Source organism: Augochlora pura, chromosome 3 (assembly GCF_028453695.1).
Source record: "Augochlora pura isolate Apur16 chromosome 3, APUR_v2.2.1, whole genome shotgun sequence".
In the NCBI taxonomy this organism is placed as follows: Eukaryota; Metazoa; Arthropoda; class Insecta; order Hymenoptera; family Halictidae; genus Augochlora; species Augochlora pura.
In genome coordinates, this window is record NC_135774.1 from 25,361,027 (window position 1) to 25,384,781 (window position 23,755).

At 39.9% G+C, this 23,755-nt stretch overlaps 3 protein-coding genes across 13 annotated transcripts in view; all 3 read right to left on the reverse strand.

Annotated features, from left to right (window-relative positions):
- Positions 1-103: 103 nt before the first annotated feature.
- On the reverse strand, positions 104-1,268 carry LOC144478942 (farnesol dehydrogenase-like). Its single transcript, XM_078197335.1, has 4 exons — positions 1,131-1,268; positions 791-1,055; positions 489-661; positions 104-408 (listed from the first exon to the last, which is right to left on the reverse strand). Exons 1-4 carry the CDS (start codon positions 1,266-1,268, stop codon positions 235-237), a joined length of 750 nt encoding a protein of 249 aa, XP_078053461.1. The 3' UTR covers positions 104-234.
- A 4,449-nt stretch (positions 1,269-5,717) lies between these two features.
- LOC144478873 (farnesol dehydrogenase-like) lies at positions 5,718-8,325 on the reverse strand. The gene is made up of 6 exons (XM_078197217.1): positions 8,229-8,325; positions 7,411-7,573; positions 6,760-6,972; positions 6,398-6,648; positions 6,058-6,204; positions 5,718-5,945 (listed from the first exon to the last, which is right to left on the reverse strand). Exons 2-6 carry the CDS (start codon positions 7,496-7,498, stop codon positions 5,904-5,906), a joined length of 741 nt encoding a protein of 246 aa, XP_078053343.1. The 5' UTR covers positions 7,499-7,573; positions 8,229-8,325; the 3' UTR covers positions 5,718-5,903.
- Positions 8,326-9,116: 791 nt separating this feature from the next.
- Positions 9,117-23,755, reverse strand: part of Rab3-gef (Rab3 GDP-GTP exchange factor) — a 61,260-nt gene continuing 46,621 nt past the window's right edge. For 9 of the 11 annotated variants that reach the window (XM_078177231.1, XM_078177233.1, XM_078177240.1 and 6 more), the window contains 4 exons: positions 23,550-23,729; positions 15,157-15,229; positions 14,656-14,702; positions 9,117-14,050 (listed from right to left, as the gene is read on the reverse strand). In XM_078177231.1, the coding sequence (XP_078033357.1) occupies positions 13,394-14,050; positions 14,656-14,702; positions 15,157-15,229; positions 23,550-23,729 (957 nt within the window). In that variant the 3' untranslated portion in view covers positions 9,117-13,393. Of the gene's footprint in view, positions 14,051-14,386; positions 14,531-14,655; positions 14,703-15,156; positions 15,230-23,549; positions 23,730-23,755 lie in introns of all 11 variants that reach the window. The other 2 variants (XM_078177234.1, XM_078177239.1) reach the window with 2 other exon arrangements.

The following is a 23,755-nucleotide window of genomic DNA, read 5'->3' on the forward strand; positions in this document are numbered from 1 at the left end:
TCTCTTCACTTCTAAATAGTCAATTAAATAATCGACAATATAAAATAAACATGTCTAAGTCGAGTGTATAATATCATTAATCTAATCCTTATATCACAACCATGAATACGATTGAATTCTTCAAACTACCAAACAAGTATTGTGCAAGTTGTTTATTTGCAAATGTACAAAGTATCGTCTGGCATAATCTTATGTAGTAACCGAATAATAAAAAGGAGCCTGCTCCTCGAGTCTCTACATCATTTCACGGATGGGTGTGATGGTCATATCCCTGATCAGCAAGTTTTCTGGGGTCTGCAGTACGAAGAGGATACAGTTTGCGACGTCCTTGGGATTTAAGGCTGTCATTGGGTTTTCTTTCAGCCACTGAGCAGGCATGTTGGATTCCATCATGCCAGAAGAGATATTCTGCAATTCGAAATAAATATTCATAATTCATCTGGATCTAGAATCAGGAACATAGGATTACGATGAACTGCGATACTCACCATGACCTTGATGTTGGATTTGAGCAATGCTAATTCAGCACGGAGATATTCAGTCATCGCTGCCATCGCGGCTTTGCTGGCAATGTATGCTGGGGACCATAGCTGTTCACGGGCAATTAGCATCTTCCACGAGTAAGCGTCGTTGATGTTCATGATCATACCATTGTCAATTCCTGGAAACACAATAGTTACAAGGAAGAACTTAAATTTTGTCAACTAAACTTTTCATTGTCATCATCTTGCAGATTTGCATGCTTCGTAATTTTCTGTTGTAAGGTGCTCTGGACATTGAAGACACTCACCCTTCTTTTTCATCATCTTCAGGACCTCCTTGGTCATACATGTGAGTCCCAAGAGATTCACGTCCAATATTTTCTTCCAGTCCTCCATGTCACTGTTTTGCATCGTCAATTTCAAGTTGATGGCGGCATTGTTGACTAAGATATCCACAGCTCCCAAGTTCTTCTCAATCCATTCCATAAGGCGCATGATGTCGTCCTGACTAGTCAGATCGCATGGAAGAGTGTAGAGCTTGCCAGGTTTGTTCTTCAATTCATCAACGAGGTCCTTTGAGAATGAAAGCAAGTTTTTAGCAAGAAGATACATGGAAGAAAGTAAGACATGAAGAAAATGAAATAGTACCTTTATAACATCAACGGAGGGAGCAATGGCCACGACTTTCATACCTTTGGTGACCATCGCCTCGATCAACGATCTGCCTAAGCCGGAGCTGGCGCCGGTGATTAGGGCAACTTTTTCGGACCACATTTTCATTTCCATGGTATTTGTTAAAATTGTTTGCTTATTGAGCACAAGAGCGAATGAAGAGTGCAACTATTGCGGAATCGATCTGCATTTTTCGATGGTTCGCCGGAGCTTTTTATACCAAATTGAAATTGTGGCCCAAGATTACCGAGGTCATGTGTTAATCTTCAAGGCGGAGATATTTTACCGGCCCGCAATACATCCACCCATCACGATACGTTCAAAACGATATTACCTTATTTACGAGAATATAAATCACGTTTGTGCACACATTTACTGAAGAAATTAATCGAAGATAACCGTATTTTTCTCTATAATCTGTTGTTGTCTTTGAATCTCTGCGAATTTTTTCTTATTTCATAAGGAAAAAGATGGATGAAATGAGCTTGCAAAAAAAAAAGAACTGTGTAGGTTTGCATACGATCTTGGACTTGTTTTTTAAATTAATTACCTCTTCACGCAAGTTCTTAAGAATAGAGATATGTCTTCATTCGCTTAAGCAGACGTAAAAGAGCGTGTAGACCCGTTTTAGAAAACAATAATTGAAATTACTACTAGGTGATGCCTTATGCTGCAACTGATTTTTTAAAAGTAAATTTTCTCTATTTTTTATTGTTTTAATGACGATTTTAGAAATAATAGATATACAAGTAGTTTCTCTCAAATCTTTATTTAAATCAAGTACTAATTTTAATCATCAGTTTTACAAAAGAAGTATAATCCATTTTTTATCATTCTTAATCTAGGAAGGGGGTGTACAATGTCCAAACTTAGTTAGGTTCCATACAAAAATATATGCATAAATATAATTGAAGATATGCGAAAGTATTCACAGTTCATTATAGTTCATCATAAAAATGATACTTATGCCGAAGCTGTGTAAGACGTAACACGTATTGCATCAGAAGTTTACGTGTAAAATTTTCACATCCGACAAGATATAAGCTCCGGGCTGATATCTTTAACACTTTAACGTTAATTAATTAGAAAAGGCAGACGATATGGCATATAAAAAGGAATAAGCCGCATTAATTCAGTTTCAGTCTTATGAACTAATATGCAATTGAGAAACATGCTGTATATTTGCATAAAGCTACTTAGAATTTGAAGAAATATTAAGAAACGATCAAGAATATTGCATAAGTATTTTCAAAGATCGCGGGAGTTTTCGTTTCGGTGTAAATCGATCGATCGTCTCTTCGATAGGACGATCCCCATAAAATGTTCGATACAATCCTGTATCGTTTGGTTCTCGAAGGAACAGCAAACTCTCGGCGGCGGTTTCGCAACATTGGGTATTTTTCTTTTTCAAGACCTGATTCAACTGCACGATACCGCGAGTCTTGTTCAAAAGTGCCTGGCCTCGTTGCACTCCTAATTTATTCAAAGCTAATTGATTTTCGTTAAGCATCTGGATCACTTGATCGGACAGTTCGACCGCTTTCTTCGAACGGCCGCATCTTATTGCCTTTTCTGCGTCCTTGTTCAATATATCGATTATTCGTTGGATCACATCCATATCCTGCATAGAATGTTGCGATTCTTGCGCCACTGTTCGATACTTTAGGTACGACTCTAGCGCCAAATCTAACTCCCCGCGTCTTAGGAAGCAGTCGCCAAGGAGCACGTGCGCCTCTGGTGCGAATTTAGTTAATTTACACTTGTAAATAATGTGTGCCGCAGACTCCAAGTTATCCTGCAACATATACTGGATCGCCTTCTCGTATCTACAAACGATTCATCGAATTTATTATACAAATTACAGGTTCGTGTAAAAATATAATAGAACGTTCATTATCTCTGCCTTTCTTTTTACACTAATAGTTTTTACATAGATATCTAATGAATTTCTTTTTTCCATATGCTTTATGTAATTTTATATGTTCCCTTAATTAACTTTTATTCATTTGTATACGGTTTTTAATACATTTTTTACCGCGTAAAAGGAGATTCAGAAGTACATGATTTTTCGCCATGACCAAAATTCTGAACAATTTTTCCTCGAGATTTATATTTTACAATGTTGATTTCTATGCGTTATTTGTGCATAAAATGCATCAATTATCTACCGTAACATTCATTTATATAATAGCATTTTATAGTCTCGTTTGTTTTTACGTTATTTCGAACCATTTTCATATCGAGCTAGTCTGAACTATTTTACGTAGTGTGTTCTGTAATTTTTTCATTTATTATGCCATCAATAATAAATGACATTTTTTATTTTGATTAGATTTCGAACTTTGAACTCTAATTAGACTAATGTAGTTAGCACATTACCGAAGATAATCGATATCAAGATCAGTATAATTTAGTGCATCGGTTCCTGACCATAGAGTACATAATTAAATGTCGTAGTCAATGTATTTTTTGGGGTTCAAGAACTGCCTTAGCAATTCGCTTGCCCTACTCATTAAGTTTAAATTAGCGTTTATTACCGCGATAATTATAAATTAAACAAATTTAAGCGCAGCGTTACTTTCTACCCAAATGAAAATGGAAAGAGTGGCAGGAACATTATATTGTTTTGTTTGATTTTAGTAAAAATTTAAAAGTTACTCTAGGCTCTAGAGTTTTTATGCTATCAATGAAGACTTTTCGGGTTTTTAAAGCATTTTTAGTTTTACATCAGTATGGTAATAATTAATTTATGGAATCTCTGTTTAGTGAAGATACTTTAGATTTCTTACTGTATCATGTGCCACTGTTTGATCATCTGTGTCCTCGCTTCGTGAACTGTAAGCTTTCCCAACATCAACTCCTCATCCTTCGAAATAGGGTCTACCATTTTGGATAAGTTCCGACTAATGCTTCGCAACCAGGTAGCTGCAGCGTCCAATCGTCCGGATAATCGTAAAACAACCGCTTTCAACATAGTGAATCCCGGGTTGTACGGGTTGCAATCTAGCGCCATGTCCATGGTGACTAAAGCCTTATCATAGTAACCGTGCATGCACCATAATAACGTGGAAGTCATGAGCCAGTCGCCGTTATCGTACACAATCTGTAGTATAACAAATCGATGAAAGTAGAGCCTTGTCTTTGTTGGAAATGGTACAAACTTGCAACAACTCCTGGGCGCGTTCGTTTGTCTTTTTCAGCTCAAGAGCCTTTGTCAACATGCGTCTGGCCATCCCCATGTCATTTAAATGGATTTTGTAATCGGCGTACATCGTTAGAAGAGTGGACAACCGTTCGCCATCAGTAGTGGTGCGTGCGAAATTGTTCCAATAACGGAGGAACAATTCGTACTTGTCGAGCTTACGCAGAACGTCTAGGAGCTTTTCCTGTTGACAAAACCATCGCGTCATTCGTCCCACAAATTACTATTGATACGGTATCATTGGAGTAAAAACAGTAAAGGGTGCACCTGTGCATCCATTCGGCATACGGTGGATGACTTCAACTGGAAGACTTGTTCGTAGTCGCACAAAGCCTCCCACAGTCGCATGTTGTCGTAGTACCAATTTCCTCGTTTCGTATAGCAATATATCAATTCATCATTGTATAGCAGGCTTGCCTCATTGATTGATATCGTGGCATCAAACTTTGTCACCTGTCTTCCCTTCTCGTAGCTGTGTATAGCTTTCGACCATTTTCCTTAAACGGTACAACCACCTGTAGTAGTGCGATAGAATTGTCGACAGGCTTCCTAACATGATTGAAGGTATCAGTCTAGGTCTGGGAGAAGCGTTGCGAATATTTGAGAATACCATCGCAACGATACGTCTCGGCGATCAGACCGTAAAAGCCATGAAACCGCGGCTGCAAATAGAGCCCTTTCGTGATCATCCTCATTACACTCGGATGAGTATCCCCTAGAAGGACTACCCTTTGGGCTTGCTTGTATAGATTCCTTGCTTCTCGCATTTCTTCGCTTTTGGAGGGCGGTTTGTAATCTGTCCATAGTTCCCTCAGCTACATATTAATTCGTACTTTGAAGCCCTAATATTATTTTGATTTTCATCTGTTAACCGGATATATGAGGGTGCAATGGCCTTGCAGAATAATGTATGTTTAATTTTTTTAATGTTTTAATGTAATTTTTTTTTTATGTTTCTACAGTTTTAATCGGTATGTGGAAATGTTGCACAGGCCATTTAAACGTGAGAATGCATTTGCACTTGAGAATGCAGCAAGAGTATTGTAAGCTTACTTTAATTACTTCCCGTAGCGGTTGTTGGTAACGTTGTTCCGGTGGCGCCAACGCTTTTTTCTTCTCCGCCAAATCGAATATCTCCATTGGGATTCGAAAATGTTACGACCGAGATAACGTTTATTTTCGTCATAACAAAATCAGACGATAGGTTACATCATTCGACCTATCTCGAAGATACTGTTAATTACCATATAGGTGTAACAAACTAACAGAGACAACGATAGCGGGCGAACTTCGCTCTGTTAATTGGCTTCACCGATGTATAGGAGAGAGTAAAAGTTATTTTATATATAAACTGATTATATTATAGATTAGAGAGTTCTTTATTGAAACGTCTCGCTTACAGTGTTATTTCGCTGATAACTAGAATTTTACAAGGCAATCGTTAGTAACGTTTAGATATTATCATAATAATTCTGATTGCAGTTACGGCAGCTAAAGTAATAAATCGCATAGAGAAACATTATAATAGCAGCATGATTGGTACTTCATTACCAGGATTCGCCAAGGGGCCGCAACACGATGTCCTGAACCTGAAAATGGCATCTCATATTGCTCGTGGCTTTGACAACTTTAATCAGAATCGTATGCTGAATTCAATTAACCAGGATTTATTTTTAATTGAGAACTTTGCTAAGTACTTACAACAACGTGAGGGTTACATGATAAAATGTAAACTGCTGCTGCGGCCACATCGTCTGGATCTAATGTCGGAAGCGTTGCTAAAGCTTCTTCGGAGTATGTGCTATAGGATACCATGAGCTCTGTCGCGACAAGTCCTGGACTGATACCCTGTGGGAGAATGTGTTTTTATGAATTCAAGAGCAGTATATCTCCTTAATCTTGTTCAATTAGCATTTTCGTTCGCATTTTCCGAAATTATTATTAACGACTGAATTATTCATTATTGACGACTGTATGCAATTTATAAAATGTTACTCAAAAGGTAACTGAATGATACAGGGATCAAAGGTTGCGGCATTACCGTGACTCGTATTCGGGTTCCAGTGAGCTCGTGTCTCAAAGTCTGAGCCAATGCAGCAATAGACCTTTTCGAGGCTGGATAAATGGAAAATCCAGGGATAAAAGGGACTCGTTCTGCAGCCAGACTGTTCACGTTAATTACGACACCCTCTCCACCTTCTTCTCTCATCATTCGAACAGCTTCTCGCGTGCAAATGCACATACCCAGCACGTTTACTTCGAGAACCGCGCGCCAATCCTCCACATTCCCATCTGTAATAATAGTGGTTTTTGTCATATAAATTACTGAGTCTGTTTCAATAAACAGATTAGTGAACAAGATATATATCGGTGTAATCTAATAGGAGGATGCGGCGGATTTACCTATTAAAGAGGATTCTTTCGTAATTCCGGCGTTATTCACCAACACGTTCACACACCCCAAGTTCTCCTGTACCCACGCGAAAGCAGAAACAACACTTTCCTCTTTCGATACGTCGCATTCGACAGGGTGGAGCTTTCCGGGACAGTCTTCGAGACTCTCTGCGAGCTCCTTCATCTTGTCGACTCTTCGAGCTAGCCCTGCTACCGTCATTCCTTCAACAAATTGCAATCTTCGTCGATAGTTGTTCGAGCAAACCAACTCAATTAAATTTAACAGTCTCTGGAATATTTTTAAACTTCTTCTCTATAATTTTTTCCTTTCTGCTTTCTCGGAATAGCTTTCGATTCGCGCGACAGAGATAGTGCAGTAATTACATTTTACATTAAATACATTTTAAGGTAATTAGCGAGTCCTAAGAAAAATAGGAGGATGCAATAGATTAATATAAAAAATAATTTTCAAATCTTAGGAAACAATTTTGTGTTAATTTGATGCTTAATTATTGAAAAAGGACGATTTCGATTTAAAAGGGATGATTCGAAAACATTAGTGGCTAATTCTTTGTAATCCTAATCCTCTTGCAATTAATGTAGAGAATTCGAATTTTTTTTCGACGTCGACAGAGTATGTAATAATATATTATTGCTCACCATTTCGTACGAGTTGTTTCGCAATGGCGGCTCCGATTCCGGAGCTGGCGCCGGTAACCACTGCCACTTTACCTGTCCAACGGTCCATCCTGACAATATCACGACCAAATCGCGACTGTTCGACGAGACCGCTGTATTAAGGTCGCGCTTATAAGTCTAGAAACTGATAGGTAAAAACCAGGATCAGTGAAAAAGAATTCATCGGACTGGTCCGACCGGAAATCCGACACCGTCGCGGTAAACCCATACCTAGCCTTCAGTCTGATACGTCCTCGACAATTAATGCTGTTTGCGAGATCTCTAACATCCTGTCTGCGATCTATTCCGATCTAGACTATGTTTCGATGTCTCTTGTTTTGTATAAATACCTGTTTCGTTTCAACTATTTTCTACAACTGTCTCAATTTGTCGAACTAGACGATGTAGTTAGAAAACGGCCTCTTTTAAGAAGATGCATAACTATCTACTTTTTAAACCGTGTCTACGCGGCTCTGTGAATGTCTGAAAACTGTCTACGAATTTTTCTGGCCAACGGTATTGCGTATTTAAAACGTGCAACATGTTTGTAGAATTTATTTATAAGCAGTATTGTGTATCTATCAATTGTTTGATTACTATGTTTGTTAGAAAGAAATATAAAATGTAAAAATATTGTTTTAACGTTTCGAATGTTATAATTGCATTGCAAGAAGTCTGTTTAGTAAAAAATTGGAGAGGATATTTTTATTTCGGCAGAATAGAAAGATAAACGTAAATGTCTACGATGATTTCGTAATTAATTAAATAATTAAAATGATTCAACGTAAAATTTGTCTTACGTGCTCGATCAAAGACGTTTAACGGTAACTACGCACTCGATGAACTTCATTGGTGAACTGCAACTGCACCGCGGTACACGATGCACCATTCTCCGTGGGACGCTAATTGAGAAGCCTTTGATGCTTACGAATTATGTTGTTTTCGTCTGCAGATCGTATCGGTGATTTTTATTGCTACTGACAAACTAAAGGAATTTGTATAACCTATATAAAGGAATTCTTCCATACGAAAACAATATCGATTAATAATTATTCTAAGTACACCTTCATAACGAGTATTAAGTTCTCTTTTAATATATCATTCGCAATTGCTTGATTATTGTTTTATGTAGTTTCATAGACATTAATGTAGTCTCGAGCAATTAAGCAAATTGTATCCACATGTATTGCACATTTATTGTAATTGATAAGATATCGATCAAAATTAATGTAAACACGAAGTTTATTAATTAATATAACCATTGATGCCAGCCTGCCTCGTTTAAAAACGATGCACGGATGCTGTTCATTAATCAATAGAGATTAATGAGCACCTCGTTGAGATTACGAAATCAATTGTCCGGTTTGTTCGGTGCAGGCGTGAGCAAGCTCGTATTTACTGTCGGTACCTTCTTTTAAAGTTTAAATTTTTATCGGAAAACAGTATTGTATTAATAAGAATACTTTATTGAAAATTGTCAAGTTTGACGAAATGCACGGACTTTATAAAATTTTTTTCGCTGATACTGCTTTGTACTTAAATGAAGTTCGATCCGTCCTTTTTATTTTAAAAAATGATGAACTAGGCTGCGATTTTTTTCACAAGGCTACGACATTTTAAAGCAGCCCTGTTGTTAAAGTGTAACAATCGTAAGAATATGGAGTGGAGGGGAATATGAACAGCAACGGTCAAATCTACAAGTATTTATTTGGATATAAGGCGCCTACATTGCTGAGTTACTATACACTTGAATGTATCGAGCCTGATCCAGTGGAACTCTAACAGTAGTCCGAGACGAACGTTCGTCCCGACGAAACGACAATGATCTCGCTAAAACATTGTCCAAGCGCTAAACAGGAACTGCTAACAGTGTGGGCGGTAGGCAATGAGAGAGTCTCAAGAAGTCAGAGGTATATCGGTGAAACTTCCGGAGCGAGACGGAATCTCGGCTATTCCCCTCGGCTCGAAACGCAGCTGTTGGTCTCTCGTTAATCATCATTTTTCTCTCATCTCGTTAGAAACAAGTCGATAACGTTTCCTACGACGAATCGTCGACGATCGTTTCTCTATGTCCTACGTCCCCCTTAGATATCGTTCTACCCGTCTCTCGTTTCTCGATTCGAATCACGGAGCGAATATATTACAAACGATATCTCTGTCCTTCGTGGAACCAAATCGCGAACAAAAATATTTATCAAACGATATTGCGAACAGAAAATTCGTTCAATCATTCGTTCGTCGAAGCCTTGCTCTCCTGTCTTGTTTTCGAAGTGATTCGGTTAATGGCGGAGGCGTAGATCGCACTTCCGAAGATTTAATCTGACAAATTCCGAATATAGGAAGCAAATAACATTTACGAATATTTATAGTTGAAAAGAAGATTCTTATTGAATATTTTCCAGGAATCGGTAGAATTTCGTGCATCTGAAAATGTTGCTCGTACATTAACGAGATCTTCAGTATCGACGGAAGTGGAGGAACGCGTCCGCCATTTTGGTGACCGATTTGAACGAGCGGTAGAGGCCAAGAAAAAGAATATTGCGGTGATTTCTCTGACGGGCGAGATATGTGATGATTTATTTTTTTTTTCTCCTTCTGTTGCAGAGCGCAAGGGGGGACATTTTGCAGAATTTCTTTGGATCGCTCGGGATCTACGTAAGTACATATGCGATTCGATCGTGAAGCCTCCTATCGTACACGCGCGAGGGTCGAACTTAAGCGTTAATTAGAAGTCTAATTCTTTACATCTAGGAAATTCGTGATCACAGACGAAAACTATTATAGAAGAAGCCCCGAGCTCTTCGAAGGGGAACTATAATACTTGTAGAAAATGTTTGTCGGGAACGCTGCTGATCAGGAAAGTTCGAATTGTCGACCGAGAGTTTGAACCAATTGTTTTATTACCATCCGGTGACATGGTCTACGGTCGAATCTTTCTTTCAAGTTTGTGTAAGTAAACCGTGAACGTTTATACAAGATTCCGGACTAGCGCGAGTCTCGGATTACAAACTTTAGGTCGACAGTGTACAATTTATGTAATAAATAGAAAGGGAACAAATCGATCGAATTTCCGAAATAATTGTGGTACCGTGATTTCTGAGCAGCAGCGTGCACAAAGCAATAATTAGCGTCGACTATCACAAGTTTGAGTCCACTTTTACCATTACAGTCTATACAGGAGACTACGATTGCTGCTTAAACGTAAAATCTGTAATACAAAATCAAACAGTCAATTGAAAATGATGTAGTGGTACTTAGTAAACATTGGCCTCCAACTTTTGATAGATGAGATGACAGACATGATGGACGACAGGTGTCGGGAGAACAATGATAATGGAGGTTCCAAAGTCTTTTATGTGTTTCAACCTTTCCGGCTTGTCTCCGACAAATCCGTGGAAAACTGTGCCGAACGAACTTGAAAAATTGCGGTCTGCTGCTCGGCGGGAAAAAAAACCGAAAAATCTCGACTCTCTCGACATTACAAACGTACAGTCTACATTGTTCGTAATAAAACGTAGACGCTCGTGTCGATCAAGATACAAACAATCAAGAGAAATTCTCATTGGAACTTTCGCACGAAATTTCCTTTTCCCTTGGATTCATTTAACAACCGTTATTTCTTGACTAGAAATTGATATTGCTGTGATCGATTAAATGATTACATAATATTTGAAAATTTGGAATGGCGTTGATCTATCAACGCGTTCCATTTTGATCATCAATTCCCGGGACAGCAACCGCGCAAATGAAATCAACAGGGAAAAGGAGAGTGGGGGAGAGAAAGAAAGAGAAAGAGAGGTAGAGACAGAGGCAGAGACAGAGAAAAAAAGAGAGAGAGAGAGAGAGAGATAGAAGGTGATAGAGAGAGGTTATCTATTGCATCGATCCTATTCAATATACACCAGCTATTTCATGCGACCGCATACGAAATTAAATAGCATTTTCATCTCCATCAAATTAGACGATCACAGTTACAGTCTGTTTCGATGTATTTTATACAAAATTGTTCCTCCGATTATGGTAATTAACGTTATTATTGTATCTCAGAATTGCTTTACGTGCTATTCATAGAAAACACTTCCAGACGACGAAATAGACTCGATCCCGACAGCCTCTCGTGTCTCTCAACGAGATTCGATCGCGAACCGATTTTTCTGCCATTCGTTTTCGTTTTCCTCTGGTTTTCCGATTTTTTCCGATAGGAGCTAGGGGGAGGGGGTAGGGCAGGGAATTGGGAGACGGGAAATCGGGGATCCCCTCGAAGAAAGCAAGTTCTCGGGGAAGTATACTTGTCGGTAGAACTGGATAATGGATCACAACATCGTCTCTACACGTGCACACGACTGACATTATCATAGAAGGAAACATCTCTAGAGAACGTACGCGGACGAATCCGGCTTTTCAGAAGATTTAAAACGCCTAGAACTCTCTGTACGCGGTTCGATTACTTGTTTTACTTTTTTTTTTTTTTGTTATTTCTCTCTCTATTATTATACCACTCGAAATCCGTATTCGTGTTGTCTCTAAATATACAATACAATGCAAATAGTCTGCAAGTACTCGTAGTAGATCGTCTTCGTCTGCTCTTTCAGCATTATTATATTCTTGTTTGTTTTTCGATGTTCGATCGATCGGACGCGATCGTCGCTGATCGTATTTCACTTCCGTTTGCTTTTTTTTTCTCGTTTATTTGCACACGTAACAACTCCCGCTTTGCAAATAATTACCGCGATTGTGTCGAATCGATTCCGCCAATTTTTTTCGTGTTCCGCTTTTTTCGTTTTATTTTCGTTTCGCTGGTCTGGTTCTCTGCCAATTTCACCGAATTGTAACGAATTTCATCCGGGCGGCGCGTGATTCCTCGTGGAAACCGATCTCAGACGATCGTCCGATTAAAAACGGGCCCAAACGATGGCGACAGAAATTTCGTGTCCGAGATAATCGGATCTTCTTTGTTCGTCTTTGATCGGAGAATCGTTTTCTGCCGGTTTCACGAGTCCGTAAGGATGTTTTCAGACTTTAGACCAAACTGTGAGTCTATTACAGAAATAGACACAAACGTGTAGCACTAAATGCACACGAGACAGCTAGTTTCGATCATAATTTGACTATAATTTTTTAATATTTCTTGAGGTTTTACTGCAACGTTTGATGACTACAGTTTCATTTTCTACTTGTTTCTAAAGTTCTGCTTCGAAATCCACGTCCGTATTAAATCAATAATTTAAACGTCAGGTTAAAATGGTTAACGCGTCACAGTTCGGCCAGAAAATTCCGCAACACCGTACGGACCACGTGCCGCCCTTCATATCGATCTCTATGCTCGCCACAGGTCCCGTTTTCACGAATCTCAGCGCGCTTTCATTCAATGCCTTCTCGCGTAGAGGTCCAACAGTTTCTTTCCACACATACTAGAAGAGACTTAGTGCTGACTCTCTGGGATAGCGTGAGGATGATACTGGGCATAGTTTTACGAGCGATTCTGAGTTCCGCGAGATAGAAGATCTCGCTTTCATCCTGGAGCTCCTGTTAAGGCCCGTTTCCACGGTTCTTTGAGAACGCTTGAACTTTGAATGATCTATCGATTTTATAATTTATTATAAAATTTAGATAAATAAATAATTTTTTAAATAATTTCATTATACCGTTTCAGACTGGCAATGAAAGATAAATATTCGTGAGAGGAGCCCAAATAATTTCTGGTAGGATCTAGAATGTATTTTTACGAACAGTTCCAAAGTATTTGTGCAAAAGTAATAAACAATATGGACGAGTCGAAAAGATATTCGTGGGAGGAATATTTGTGGCTTATGGTGGAGCTTGCGTCTAGAAACGGGCGATTCGGAGCTCCAGTTGGATCACGGGACATACAGTTTAGGAATGATACTTACACCCAGGGTAGGCAAGCGTAGGGGGCACACTTATTGTAATTATGCACAAATGGGAGCGAGTGTCTGCCTCTGTGTCAGTGTTGTTTCGTATGTGTGTCGAAGTGCGAGGTTTTTTGTTTCTGATGATTCGGAGCGATGTTGCTACCTGAGTTCGGCGGCTGTTGCTGTTGGTGCTGGCGTTGCTGATGATCTAGGTGCTGAGATCGTTGCTGATACTGCTGAGGATGCAGAGGCTGTTGCTGTTGTTGTTGTTGCCTCTGCTGTGGATGCGGAGGCTGTTGATGTTGTTGTTGCCTCTGCTGTGGATGCGGAGGCTGTTGATGTTGCTGTTGCCTCTGCTGAGGATGCGGAGGCTGTTGATGCTGTTGCGGTTGTCTCTGCTGGGGTTGTTGGCCTTGCTGTGATGGATGGTGTTGCTGTTGTTGAGAATGTTGACGTTGTTGCGACGGATGCTGTTGTTGGGGGGGATGTTGGCGTTGCTGTGATTGATGCTGTTGTTGAGGATGTTGCTGTTGTTGCGGATGTTGTTGAGGTTGCTGGTGTTGTTGTTGCTGCTGCTGTTGTTGTTGTTGGTGTTGCTGTTGCTGATGTTGAAGTTGTTGCATTTGCTGTTGCAAGTGTTGCTGTAGTTGCTGCTGGGGTTGCGATTGCTGGTTAGGCTGTTTCCGTTGCTCCAACCCGGCGGCCAAGTAAGAGAACACACAGAGTACCGAGTAGCAGATTTGGTCTGCCTGTAATCCAGATCGTGATCAGTAGGGCGCGAAGTAATTTTTTCGAGACAAATTATTGAAACTCTAATTTAAGGAAAATTTATAAAACAAGTGGAAGTGTAAGAAAATTGATAAAAATTGAATAAAACGGTATTAACGTAAGTTGTTTTAAAGAAATTTATGTAAATCATTAAAAATATAGAAAAAATTCTTTCATCGAATGATGCTAATAAAAACGGGAAACAATGTTTTCTAATTTTCAAGAATGCTACTCCTAATTTCATCTTTATCTATGTTTGCGTTAACGTTTGAAGGGAGATGGAATGAAATAGTAAACGAACCAAGAACAAAACTTACGGTCGAACGTTAAACAGAACAAAATCATAATTAAAGCTTCATGCATTCTTGTTCTCCGGGTTGACCTTGAACCTCTGACGAGAGTTCAGATAGCGCAAACGCAACGGAGAAAACCCTGTGCATGCAGTGGCACAATTCGTTGGCCTGTTACACAGTATTCAACAATTATAATCGACAACTTGTAATTGATAAAGAAACGAAATGAAAGAATTAATATCGTAGATAGATAAAAGAATACAATTCGTTAGACTTTCTTAGATTGTGCTTACCATTTGAGACTTATATTTACGTTGAATTACTTGTCTAGTTTTAGGATCTGAAATGCAAGAGAAGTTCGTTAACGACCTGCAAACTTTTTACCCGAGAGATAAAATCCCGACCGCAATTAAAGATAAGAGAACGCGTACACTGCCGCTCGGTCACGATTTTATCAACTGCAATCTCCGTAATTATAGAATATCCAGAAAAATATTATTGAGCGATAATCCGTCCAATTAACGATAACACGAACGCGCGCTCCACCGTGCAGTAAATTTTGCGTTATCGGTGGTCCGGAGCAAATAAAAAGAAACATTCGAGTCGCCGAAAGAGCGTAATTGCTAGGTAGTTTGCATACTTGAGAACGTTACTTAAATCGAAAAGAAAAATATTGTTAAATTATAGTTTCTTTACGTCGATTTTCTTTCCTACAATTATATGGGTCGCGAAGATAACGATTTCGAGTGACAGTGCACAGACGTGACTAGGTGAACGGAGGTCGCATTACTCACTGAATTCTTCCAATACAAAGATCCCATCCTGCTGAGCAACGCACTTGCGGATATGATCGAGTCTTACAAAAAACTGCAAATAACACGATCGTTAGGCATTAGTGTGGCTCGGTAATGAAGCGGTCTCGGTGATCTACTCGTACATGCACACTTGGTGATTGTTCTCTAGATTGGCCGTTTATGCCCCGGAGAAATTGTGTGAGGCACGCGTGTGTGTGTGCGAGACCTCGTTAACAACATCATCGAAAACAGGCGTGTACAGATTCGAAAAATCTAATGCTAGTTATACCGATCGATGGCGGGATCAAGCTCTGAACCAAGAGATCCAAGAGATCTCACTTTGCTGTATCGTATCGTTTAATACGCGTCACAGTGCACCTGACTCAAAAGCAAAATTCCGTCGAAGAAATCTCTCCGTTTTTTTTTAATTGAGTTCTCGAACTTTATCAGAGTGTTCACGGTCGATCGAATTCGGAGAGATTTCTTCTTTATACCGAAGTTCATTGTCACCTATCATTGCTTTCTAATCGCTCAATGAACATTGGTATCTACGTTTTTATTCGGCAGTTATGTTAGATCTTTTCTTTTTTTATCGGTACGATAATTAACATTGAAAAAAGCTATACACACAGAGCTATCGTTAGTGTTCATTGGTGTGCTGATCTTTTGGAAGCACGCATCGGACTCCAAAGATCATGCTACGTGTTCACGTGAGAGCTTTCAGACAGAGTAAATCATTCGTCGATCTTTTGTTCATTGGAAGTGTCGAGAGCGAAACTCTCCAGTGGATACGTAGCATCAGTGTTCGATGATTCACCGACTTTGATTTCCCGACTGGAAATTAATTAATGGGTTTTCTGGTGCAACGTTCATCGTCGTGTAGTTGTCAACACTTCGATCGCAAGGTTTGTTTCCTACTCCAGCGTTCTCCTTTAATTCTTTTAATTAAGTTCTCTCGGTACGTATCCGCGAGATTAATTGCCATTATCCGCGGCGGCGTGAATCCAAACAATTAGTCACACGCTATCGTGTTCTTGTCGTGAAAGTCTTAGGAAATTAAAGCATGTTGATGCAAAATCACCGAGATTTTCGTCATCTTAGGGGATTCGAACAGTTTATCGTGAAGGCACCAAAAGACCTGTTAAGCAATTTTCCGGAAGGTATAATGTTAAAAACCATGCGAAGCTGAAGGCGGCGTTCACGTACACAAAAGTCGGAAATTTCAGAGATCTGAAGAAGCATGATCGATCGCTTTATTATAAAGCGACAGCGTATTTAAGAATTTAAAATAATTGAAAAAATTCTTATAACGTTTTTACTGTTTTGAAAATAAGGAAGAAATAGATGTTTTGAAAATATACGACCGGAGTCATTTAAGAAACTCTATCTTTCTTCGATAATTTCCATTAGCTAGAAATTTTCTATTGATAGTATGATATGATTTTAATTTTATTAGAATAGTTTGGAATTTACTTCTAGGAAGCGTCATTTAGTTTTCGATGATTTTTCAGAAAACATCGCATGCATTTCCGATTGGCGTGCACGTGAACGAGCCGCCGACGATACATGCGCGACAACTTTGCGAATGGGCACGTGAAGCTTTGAGAATGCATTGCTCGCGGCGTGACGTCCGGCATGCAGCGCGTTATCACCGGCGCGGCGATCAAAATTCAAGTCATCCATCGATTCGCAGCAATACGCAGCACCGATTAAAAAGCGGCAACAAGCGGTCACAAGACAGAAATGCGTCTGGGCTGGCTGGTAAAATCGCGTCGCTCTACGTTTTCTCTCCACCTGTGCAAAACTCTAGGGGCAGAGGACATTGTTAAACCCACGTACCACCGTGTTCCAAACTGTGAAAGTATATACATACATACGTGAAGTATGCACGTATACAATAATATATATGTATTTATACGTACAGGTGTCGGTCAGTAAAATAAAAGCGATTGACAAGTTCTGGAGAGTCAACAAACGGCTGTCAATTTTACGGTCGGAAGCGAGAGTACACATCGCAGGCGGCGGCCAGTCAACAATTGCAGCGATTAAATAAGTTAATTAGCGGCAGGCAGGCAACTCTGGAGATGGCCTAAACTCATCGAAATTGTGAAATATGTCATCGATTGCTCAGCGTCGGTCAAAAAATTCTGCTACAGAAACATGTGCAACTCTAGAATATCGTCCCCGTATACGGGCCAGGGACCCAACGAATCGAATTCAGAATTAAATAAAGACAAAAAAAAATATACAACGTATAATATATACGCAAGTACCACAAGTAAACAGACAAAAAGAACTCTCGGCCGGAAACTCTTCGGCCCTCCGTCCGCCATCTTGGATGCGCTAGTGATCCGAATTCGGGGCTGTTATTGTTAGTAGTTATTCAGCCGAGCCTTTTATTGGTGCTAACGCGTGATTTGCAAAACGCTCCGGATGTAAACACAAACTCGAAACATCGTGTGCAGCGGTGTCATGCTATAGAACAGTGTTTCTCGAGATGCCATGGCCGGAACTCCAGATAAAATTATTCGTAGCCTCGCGAAATCGAAATTTCTACTCATTGATTTTTACAGAAATGCTTTTGGAAGCAAGAATAATATCGATTCAGAATAATATTCTTGGTTAGATACTTTGTACTCGCGATTCTACTAGCTTTAACTAAATATAGTCAACGATGACCAGACGCGTAAGCCTCTTCGGTTTTAAGGTTTAATCCGTCAGATTATATTCTGTATGTTCTACTTCTGATTTCTTCTTGTTTAACTATTCGCAAAAATTGTTACAGAAGCAGTTGTTCCTTAAATTTGTCACTGTGCGGTATGTATGATCCAACGATACGCACGAAACGATATTCGATTGGAGTGTCAACGAGCATTTCGAGAAGCACTGCTATAGAGTAGTGTATAAAAGGGTTTAATCGGCCCTCTCTCGAGTCGGTGTCCACTTGTTCTGATAGTAGTTCCATTCATAAAGTCAGACATCACTATATAGCACGAAACCATTGCTCTACTACATAACTGGCACTGTGAAGGGCGGTCTTGTAGATGGGTTTGCAAAAGCGGGCGACTTTCTTCTATTATACATATATATCGAGATCTACTCGTTCATGCAGTGCATTCAAATTCCCTTTGGATACGTACAGAGAGTCACTGAGTCGTTCGTATCCCGTCTCTCATTGCCTCGAAACGATTCGCGATAATTTATCTTTGTTTCTCTTTAGAAACCGTTCAGTAGATCAACAAGGATCTTAAAATGTATTTGTTACAGATTAAAAAAAGGGTATCGTTCGATGGCAATAACTAGAGGAACGCGATTGATCCCGTGACTCATTGTACAGAAACATTCATCTCTATCGTCGTTCTCGGCGAGAAGAGTTTTTTCACGGACGTATACAAGCTTCGATGTAATTCTCTTTTGCACGTAAATACCGATTGTCAATCGGCAGTCTGCCTGAATGCTCGTTGCTGGTTAACGTCACCCGGTTTTGCGCGTCGATCGAATGATTAATAAGAGTCTTTCCGGAGATCAATTACATCTCGTCGAATCTCTTCCGGTCTTGTTGTCGTTCCTGGAGGATGGATACGAAAGGCGTTTCCAAAATCCTTTCAAACGAATACACCACTCGACGAATTTTTACACGAAGAAACGATATCACCGCAGAGAAAATTGAAGTTGAATATACGCCTCCTCTGCGTGCGCAGAAAATGGCGTCCGTTCGGTGGGTTCCTCCACCTCGATACTTCGGAGCGATTTCTCTCAGAAACCGAGGACTCTACAACATAGTCTGATTCCACACTTTCGACTAATCTTCGATGAGAGAATCGTTTTCTGTCATTCTTCTCTCGAAACTTCGTCATTTAACCATTATTGAGAATGGTATTAATACAAAGAGCATCGCTTGTATTTTCGTCGATTTCATTAATGAAACGTTTAATAAATCGAATCTCTTATTATTGCTGAACACCCGATACCGTTATCGAACCTGAAGAATAGGCCACGACCTGCAATAAATCGCGGCGTTGCGCGTCAAATCCCCGGATAAGCTTTCGATCCGCTCAGACAATTAGTTTCGTCTCAATTAAATTATTAACGACTCGAGAAGCGCCTTTCTGATACACCCTGCGACCGGTCAAACGATAACCGATCGAGTGTCGCGTCGATCTCGTTTCTGTTTCTCGCTACCTCCAGCACCAACAATGAGACTGGTGATCGATTTGAGATTGCGATGAGTGATTATAGAACTCCATTAAAAGAAGCCGCAGCGGGTGGAGAAAACGGGAACGGTGTGTACGGGCCGGCTTTGGACAGTGTACTTTTGATGACTATGGTAGAAATAGATGTATATATAATATACACACATATAAATGTATATATATATATGTATGTATAGAGAGAGTTGCATTGAGTGCACCGAAACATTGCTCTACAAGTTGCACTAAACACTACTATAACAAATATACTCTGATCTAAGTGAACTGTAGATCTTTCTGTGGCTGTTCGACGTGAAGAGAATGCAGCAGACACTGTTCCGCGTATTATATTGATCGCTGTTTTAATATACCTGAGTTCAGCTTCGACGATGTGTTATTATATGTCATATCATAGGGAACATACAGGTGCCCGTGTATATATATAAAATATCTACAACACTCTGGCATTGTTTCGCTTTTATTCTTTCGGTTTCGTATACTTTTATATATATATACGTGTCACAACTAACACCGATCGATGATAGGAAAACAGTAAGGTAGACAGAGCAGATCAGTTAATTTAAATGCACTGTTAAGAGTGTAGTATATAGTAGATATATATATGGTACGTGTACACTGGGTGGTCGAATTTGAAACGCATCTCGGCCGTTTCGCTCGGGTTTGACGTTGTGTATCGAGAGAAACAATAGCTCAGATATCGCAGAACGTGATTATGCGTGAAGGAGAGTAATTCGAAAAAGGAAGAATGAATACGGTCGAGCAGTATGCTTTTTGAACAGAGTCGCGTCTTTCCTCTACGTTATCTAATCGACACGGGTGATCCATTCCAAAAGAATACCGTGAGATCCGATCTTTCCATTCTGTACGAATCGCAATCGCCGAACCCGCATAGAAAATACGTTCCCAGTAAAATATATATATATATAAATATGTATTTAGATATAAATATTTAAATATAGATATCTAAATATACACTATATATATATTTAATGCGTTCCGAACACGCCACCCGGTACATGCGTACGCACGTGGTATTTAATATTAAGTACGGCTAAAAAGTAATGGTGAAAATAAAGAAGCATTTCCGGAACACGGCCAACATTGATTATATATTAATTAGTATATACTGAGTTTATAATTATAACAAACAATGATTGAATTTGATTAGTACCTCGAAATCCTGTTTGCCCAGCCAGAAACGGGGCAATGCCGACGGACAGGACAAGAAAACAGAAAACAGAAAAACAGAAAATTAAGTCTCCGCCAAACTTGGATTGGAGATATCCGGGTGAGAATGAATGAATGAATGAATAAGAAGTTAGTCAGTGCATTGTAGGCCGGGGCTCTCGAGTACGATGGATGATCACACAGCTAGATTACCTATCGGTCATGGCCAATTAAAAAGGTAGCAAAGATTTCCATTGTTCAAGGACCATCTCAAAAGTTCCCCAAGCTGAGAAAAGTCTATCGGGCGAGATCAAGGTTTCTGTCTCGATCGTTTCACACCTCAGATCTAGTCTTTCTTTTTCCTTTTTTTTCCCCTCCCCACATCGTGTCTCTTTTCTTCATTGATTCGCATTAACGAATAGACTTTCCTCACGTGTATGACCACGACAAACAAGAAATCAACGAAGGGAACAAAAACAGAGGAGGAAGAAGAAGAAGAAGATGTCGGTTTTAGACTTGTAGAGATAAAAGTAGAATGGCATCCAACATTCAATATACAAATTATAATAGATATAGTATATATATATATATAGACAGAGAAAGAGAGAAAGAGAGAGAGAGAGTGAGAGAGAGAAATATATATATATGTTATATATATATGTATATGTAGATAGAAGAGAATAATAATTAGGTATCACTGGTAAGTTCTCCCTAAATAGTTCCTTGTATCACCTCTCATGTATGAGTCGTATCATAATATGGTCGAGTATTTATGTGGAATGATTATAATATACAGATAATAAAAGAGACTGCAGCTGCACATCGAGCTCCATGCAAGAAAAACACTGATTAACGCTTCAACAAAATGTTACCCAACGAAATGACCGATGATATATATATACATATACGTATGATATTACGTATGATATACATATATATATGTATATATGCGAATTGGAAAAAAGTACATATATACATAAATCTGTTTCGTTTATGTATGTATGTAATCGGGTACCTCGTAGGCACGTGAGAATACAGTTACCACATAGTTAATGTTTCAATAGTCCAATTGTACCGAGACGAGTATGTGTGTATATATAGATATATATATGTATAAAATCCAATGAGATAAATAGAAGTATAAAACCAGCGTGTCGGGGGCCTCTCGTCCTATTTGAATCGTGTATTCAAGGTTAGTGTCGGTGGGTTTGCCGAGCGAATTCGAGCCTTGTGGGAGGAGCCAGGCCAGAGTGGGCTGGGCAAAAAACGGTCCGCCAATTGTTCCTTTCCCAAATTATTAACTATGCTAATCTTTATCAACAACTTTGTACTGATAGCAATTATAGAGCTCTCAAAGCATTAAGTTAACTACATTTTTAACTTGTTTTAATTATTGAACAACTATATCTCGTACCAAACAATCTCTTGTCTAATGTATCGGATCGTAAATAATTATCTGAGAATGTAATATAAGTCCACGAATTGTTCTGTACAAGTTGGTGGATCACTGATGGTTTCTTTTGTTTGCAAGTATTTAGGGCTCCGCCAGAGCAATGGGCGGAATCAGCCACGCCCATTGTCCCTCCCTCTCTCGGCTCAACAAAGGGCCCGATTCGTCTCCGTGTAGCATTTACAAGTAAGTGTGCATCTGCTGGTAGAAAACTGTACGTATAACGAGGGTAATGTGAGTATGCAATTGATCTGTCGTTTCACAATGGCTGCCGTTTCGTTCCTCCCTCGGTTCATCCGTGTGTGTGAACGTGTACTGTGGGACGGGCCTCTAAATGTTTGCCGGACCCGTCGGAAAGCCTCGAGGTCCCGAGACACGGCGGGCTGGCTTAAATCGCGATCGTGATCTTGCCGATCGTCCTGTCGTCATCGTAACACCTCGCAAAAACTCAATACACAAGAAGAGTAGACTGGTAAAAAAGATACGTATACAGAGAGACAAATTAAGCAGATCGTGGTGGCTAGCGAATGGGAGATAATATTGAGTGGTCCTTGCATCAATGCAATAACGAGAAAGGAAAATAGAACACAGAGAGAAAGACATAGTGATAGAGATATATAGAGAGATAACAGAGAGAGTGAGAGAAAGAAAGAGAGGGAGAGAGAGAGAAGGAGAAGGAAAGAAAGAGAGAGAAAGAGTGAAAGAGAGAGATTAGATATTCAATAGTCGAAAGTATATGAGCGGTTCAAGGGGGCTAGTTGGGCAGAGCGGCGGATGGACTCCATTAATTGTTCGCCACGACTCGATCTGCCACATATTTTTTTTATTTCGAATTCACCGGTCGATAGACTTAATACTTAGTTATAAGACTTGCAAAGGTAAGTGTCCCAGTCTGTATTCACACTTAATATTCAAACAGTATTCACAGTTTGACCGCAATTGCAGCACGCAGTTTTCTTTTGCAAATGAATTTTTTGCTTTTGCATCATATTTGATATTTTGTCAAGTTTTCGCGTAGATATCAGTAACATGGTGAAAGTTGCTTTGAGTCTATAAGGGGAAGAAAATCTGGCGTAATTGTATTTTTAAAGCAGATAGTTCGCGATCGAGCCGCGGCGATCGTCCCGGGCAACACGAACCCCCTAGAAATCGTCAACCGAGCAAAGGTCCACTACAGAATCGTGTTAGATCGCTGAAATAAATGCATCGATTACGCTGTACTAATTAATCAGACGGAGACGATCGCGTCGCCATCGGGACAGTAACAATACACATCGTATGATCATAAGTAGCGGGGTGTCAACGCAAAGGCCGATCAAAATCAGAGGCAAACGGGGATTCGGTGGGCTGAATACTCGAGTACAAGGGTCACAGGGGGTTGTTCGAACGTTACACGAGCTACTGGACGACGTTCGACGGAATCGAGAGTAGATAGAGTGCAGCAAGAACGTCTGCAGCATCGTTCAGGGTCTGGGAGTTCTCATTCCTGGTTGCATCGTTGAATTTCCAAATTCCGAAAGGGGGGTTCGGGGAGGGTGGTGCGGACTTTTAGGTGCGAGTCATACCTTGCTATTAGCGAAGAGGAGACCCACGCCCTCGATGCAAACCTGAAGAAGCCCGCCCTCGCCGGTGCGCATATCTTGAACCGGGAACTCACCGCCCAGCTCGACGCCGGTGTTTGCGCCTCGACCTCGGGCCGCTGCCTTCTCCATTGCATCTTTTATGCAGTGGTAGAGCTCTTTACACTGTAAATTCCCCATTGGTCGACCCA

What these genes read in the sequence shown, in the direction of transcription:
- LOC144478873 (XM_078197217.1), bottom strand. Translation starts at nt 7,498, where the DNA reads ATGGACCGTTGGACAGGTAAAGTGGCAGTGGTTACCGGCGCCAGCTCC. An exon ending in GAACCCGAATACGAGTCACG is followed by an intron (nt 6,205 to 6,397) that starts GTAATGCCGCAA and finishes ATTCTCCCACAG; the next exon opens with GGTATCAGTCCAGGACTTGT. An exon ending in CATGTAACCCTCACGTTGTT is followed by an intron (nt 5,946 to 6,057) that starts GTAAGTACTTAG and finishes TGCCATTTTCAG; the next exon opens with GTTCAGGACATCGTGTTGCG.
- LOC144478942 (XM_078197335.1), bottom strand. Translation starts at nt 1,268, where the DNA reads ATGGAAATGAAAATGTGGTCCGAAAAAGTTGCCCTAATCACCGGCGCC. An exon ending in GAAGATGATGAAAAAGAAGG is followed by an intron (nt 662 to 790) that starts GTGAGTGTCTTC and finishes TTGTGTTTCCAG; the next exon opens with GAATTGACAATGGTATGATC. An exon ending in AATCCAACATCAAGGTCATG is followed by an intron (nt 409 to 488) that starts GTGAGTATCGCA and finishes TTCGAATTGCAG; the next exon opens with AATATCTCTTCTGGCATGAT.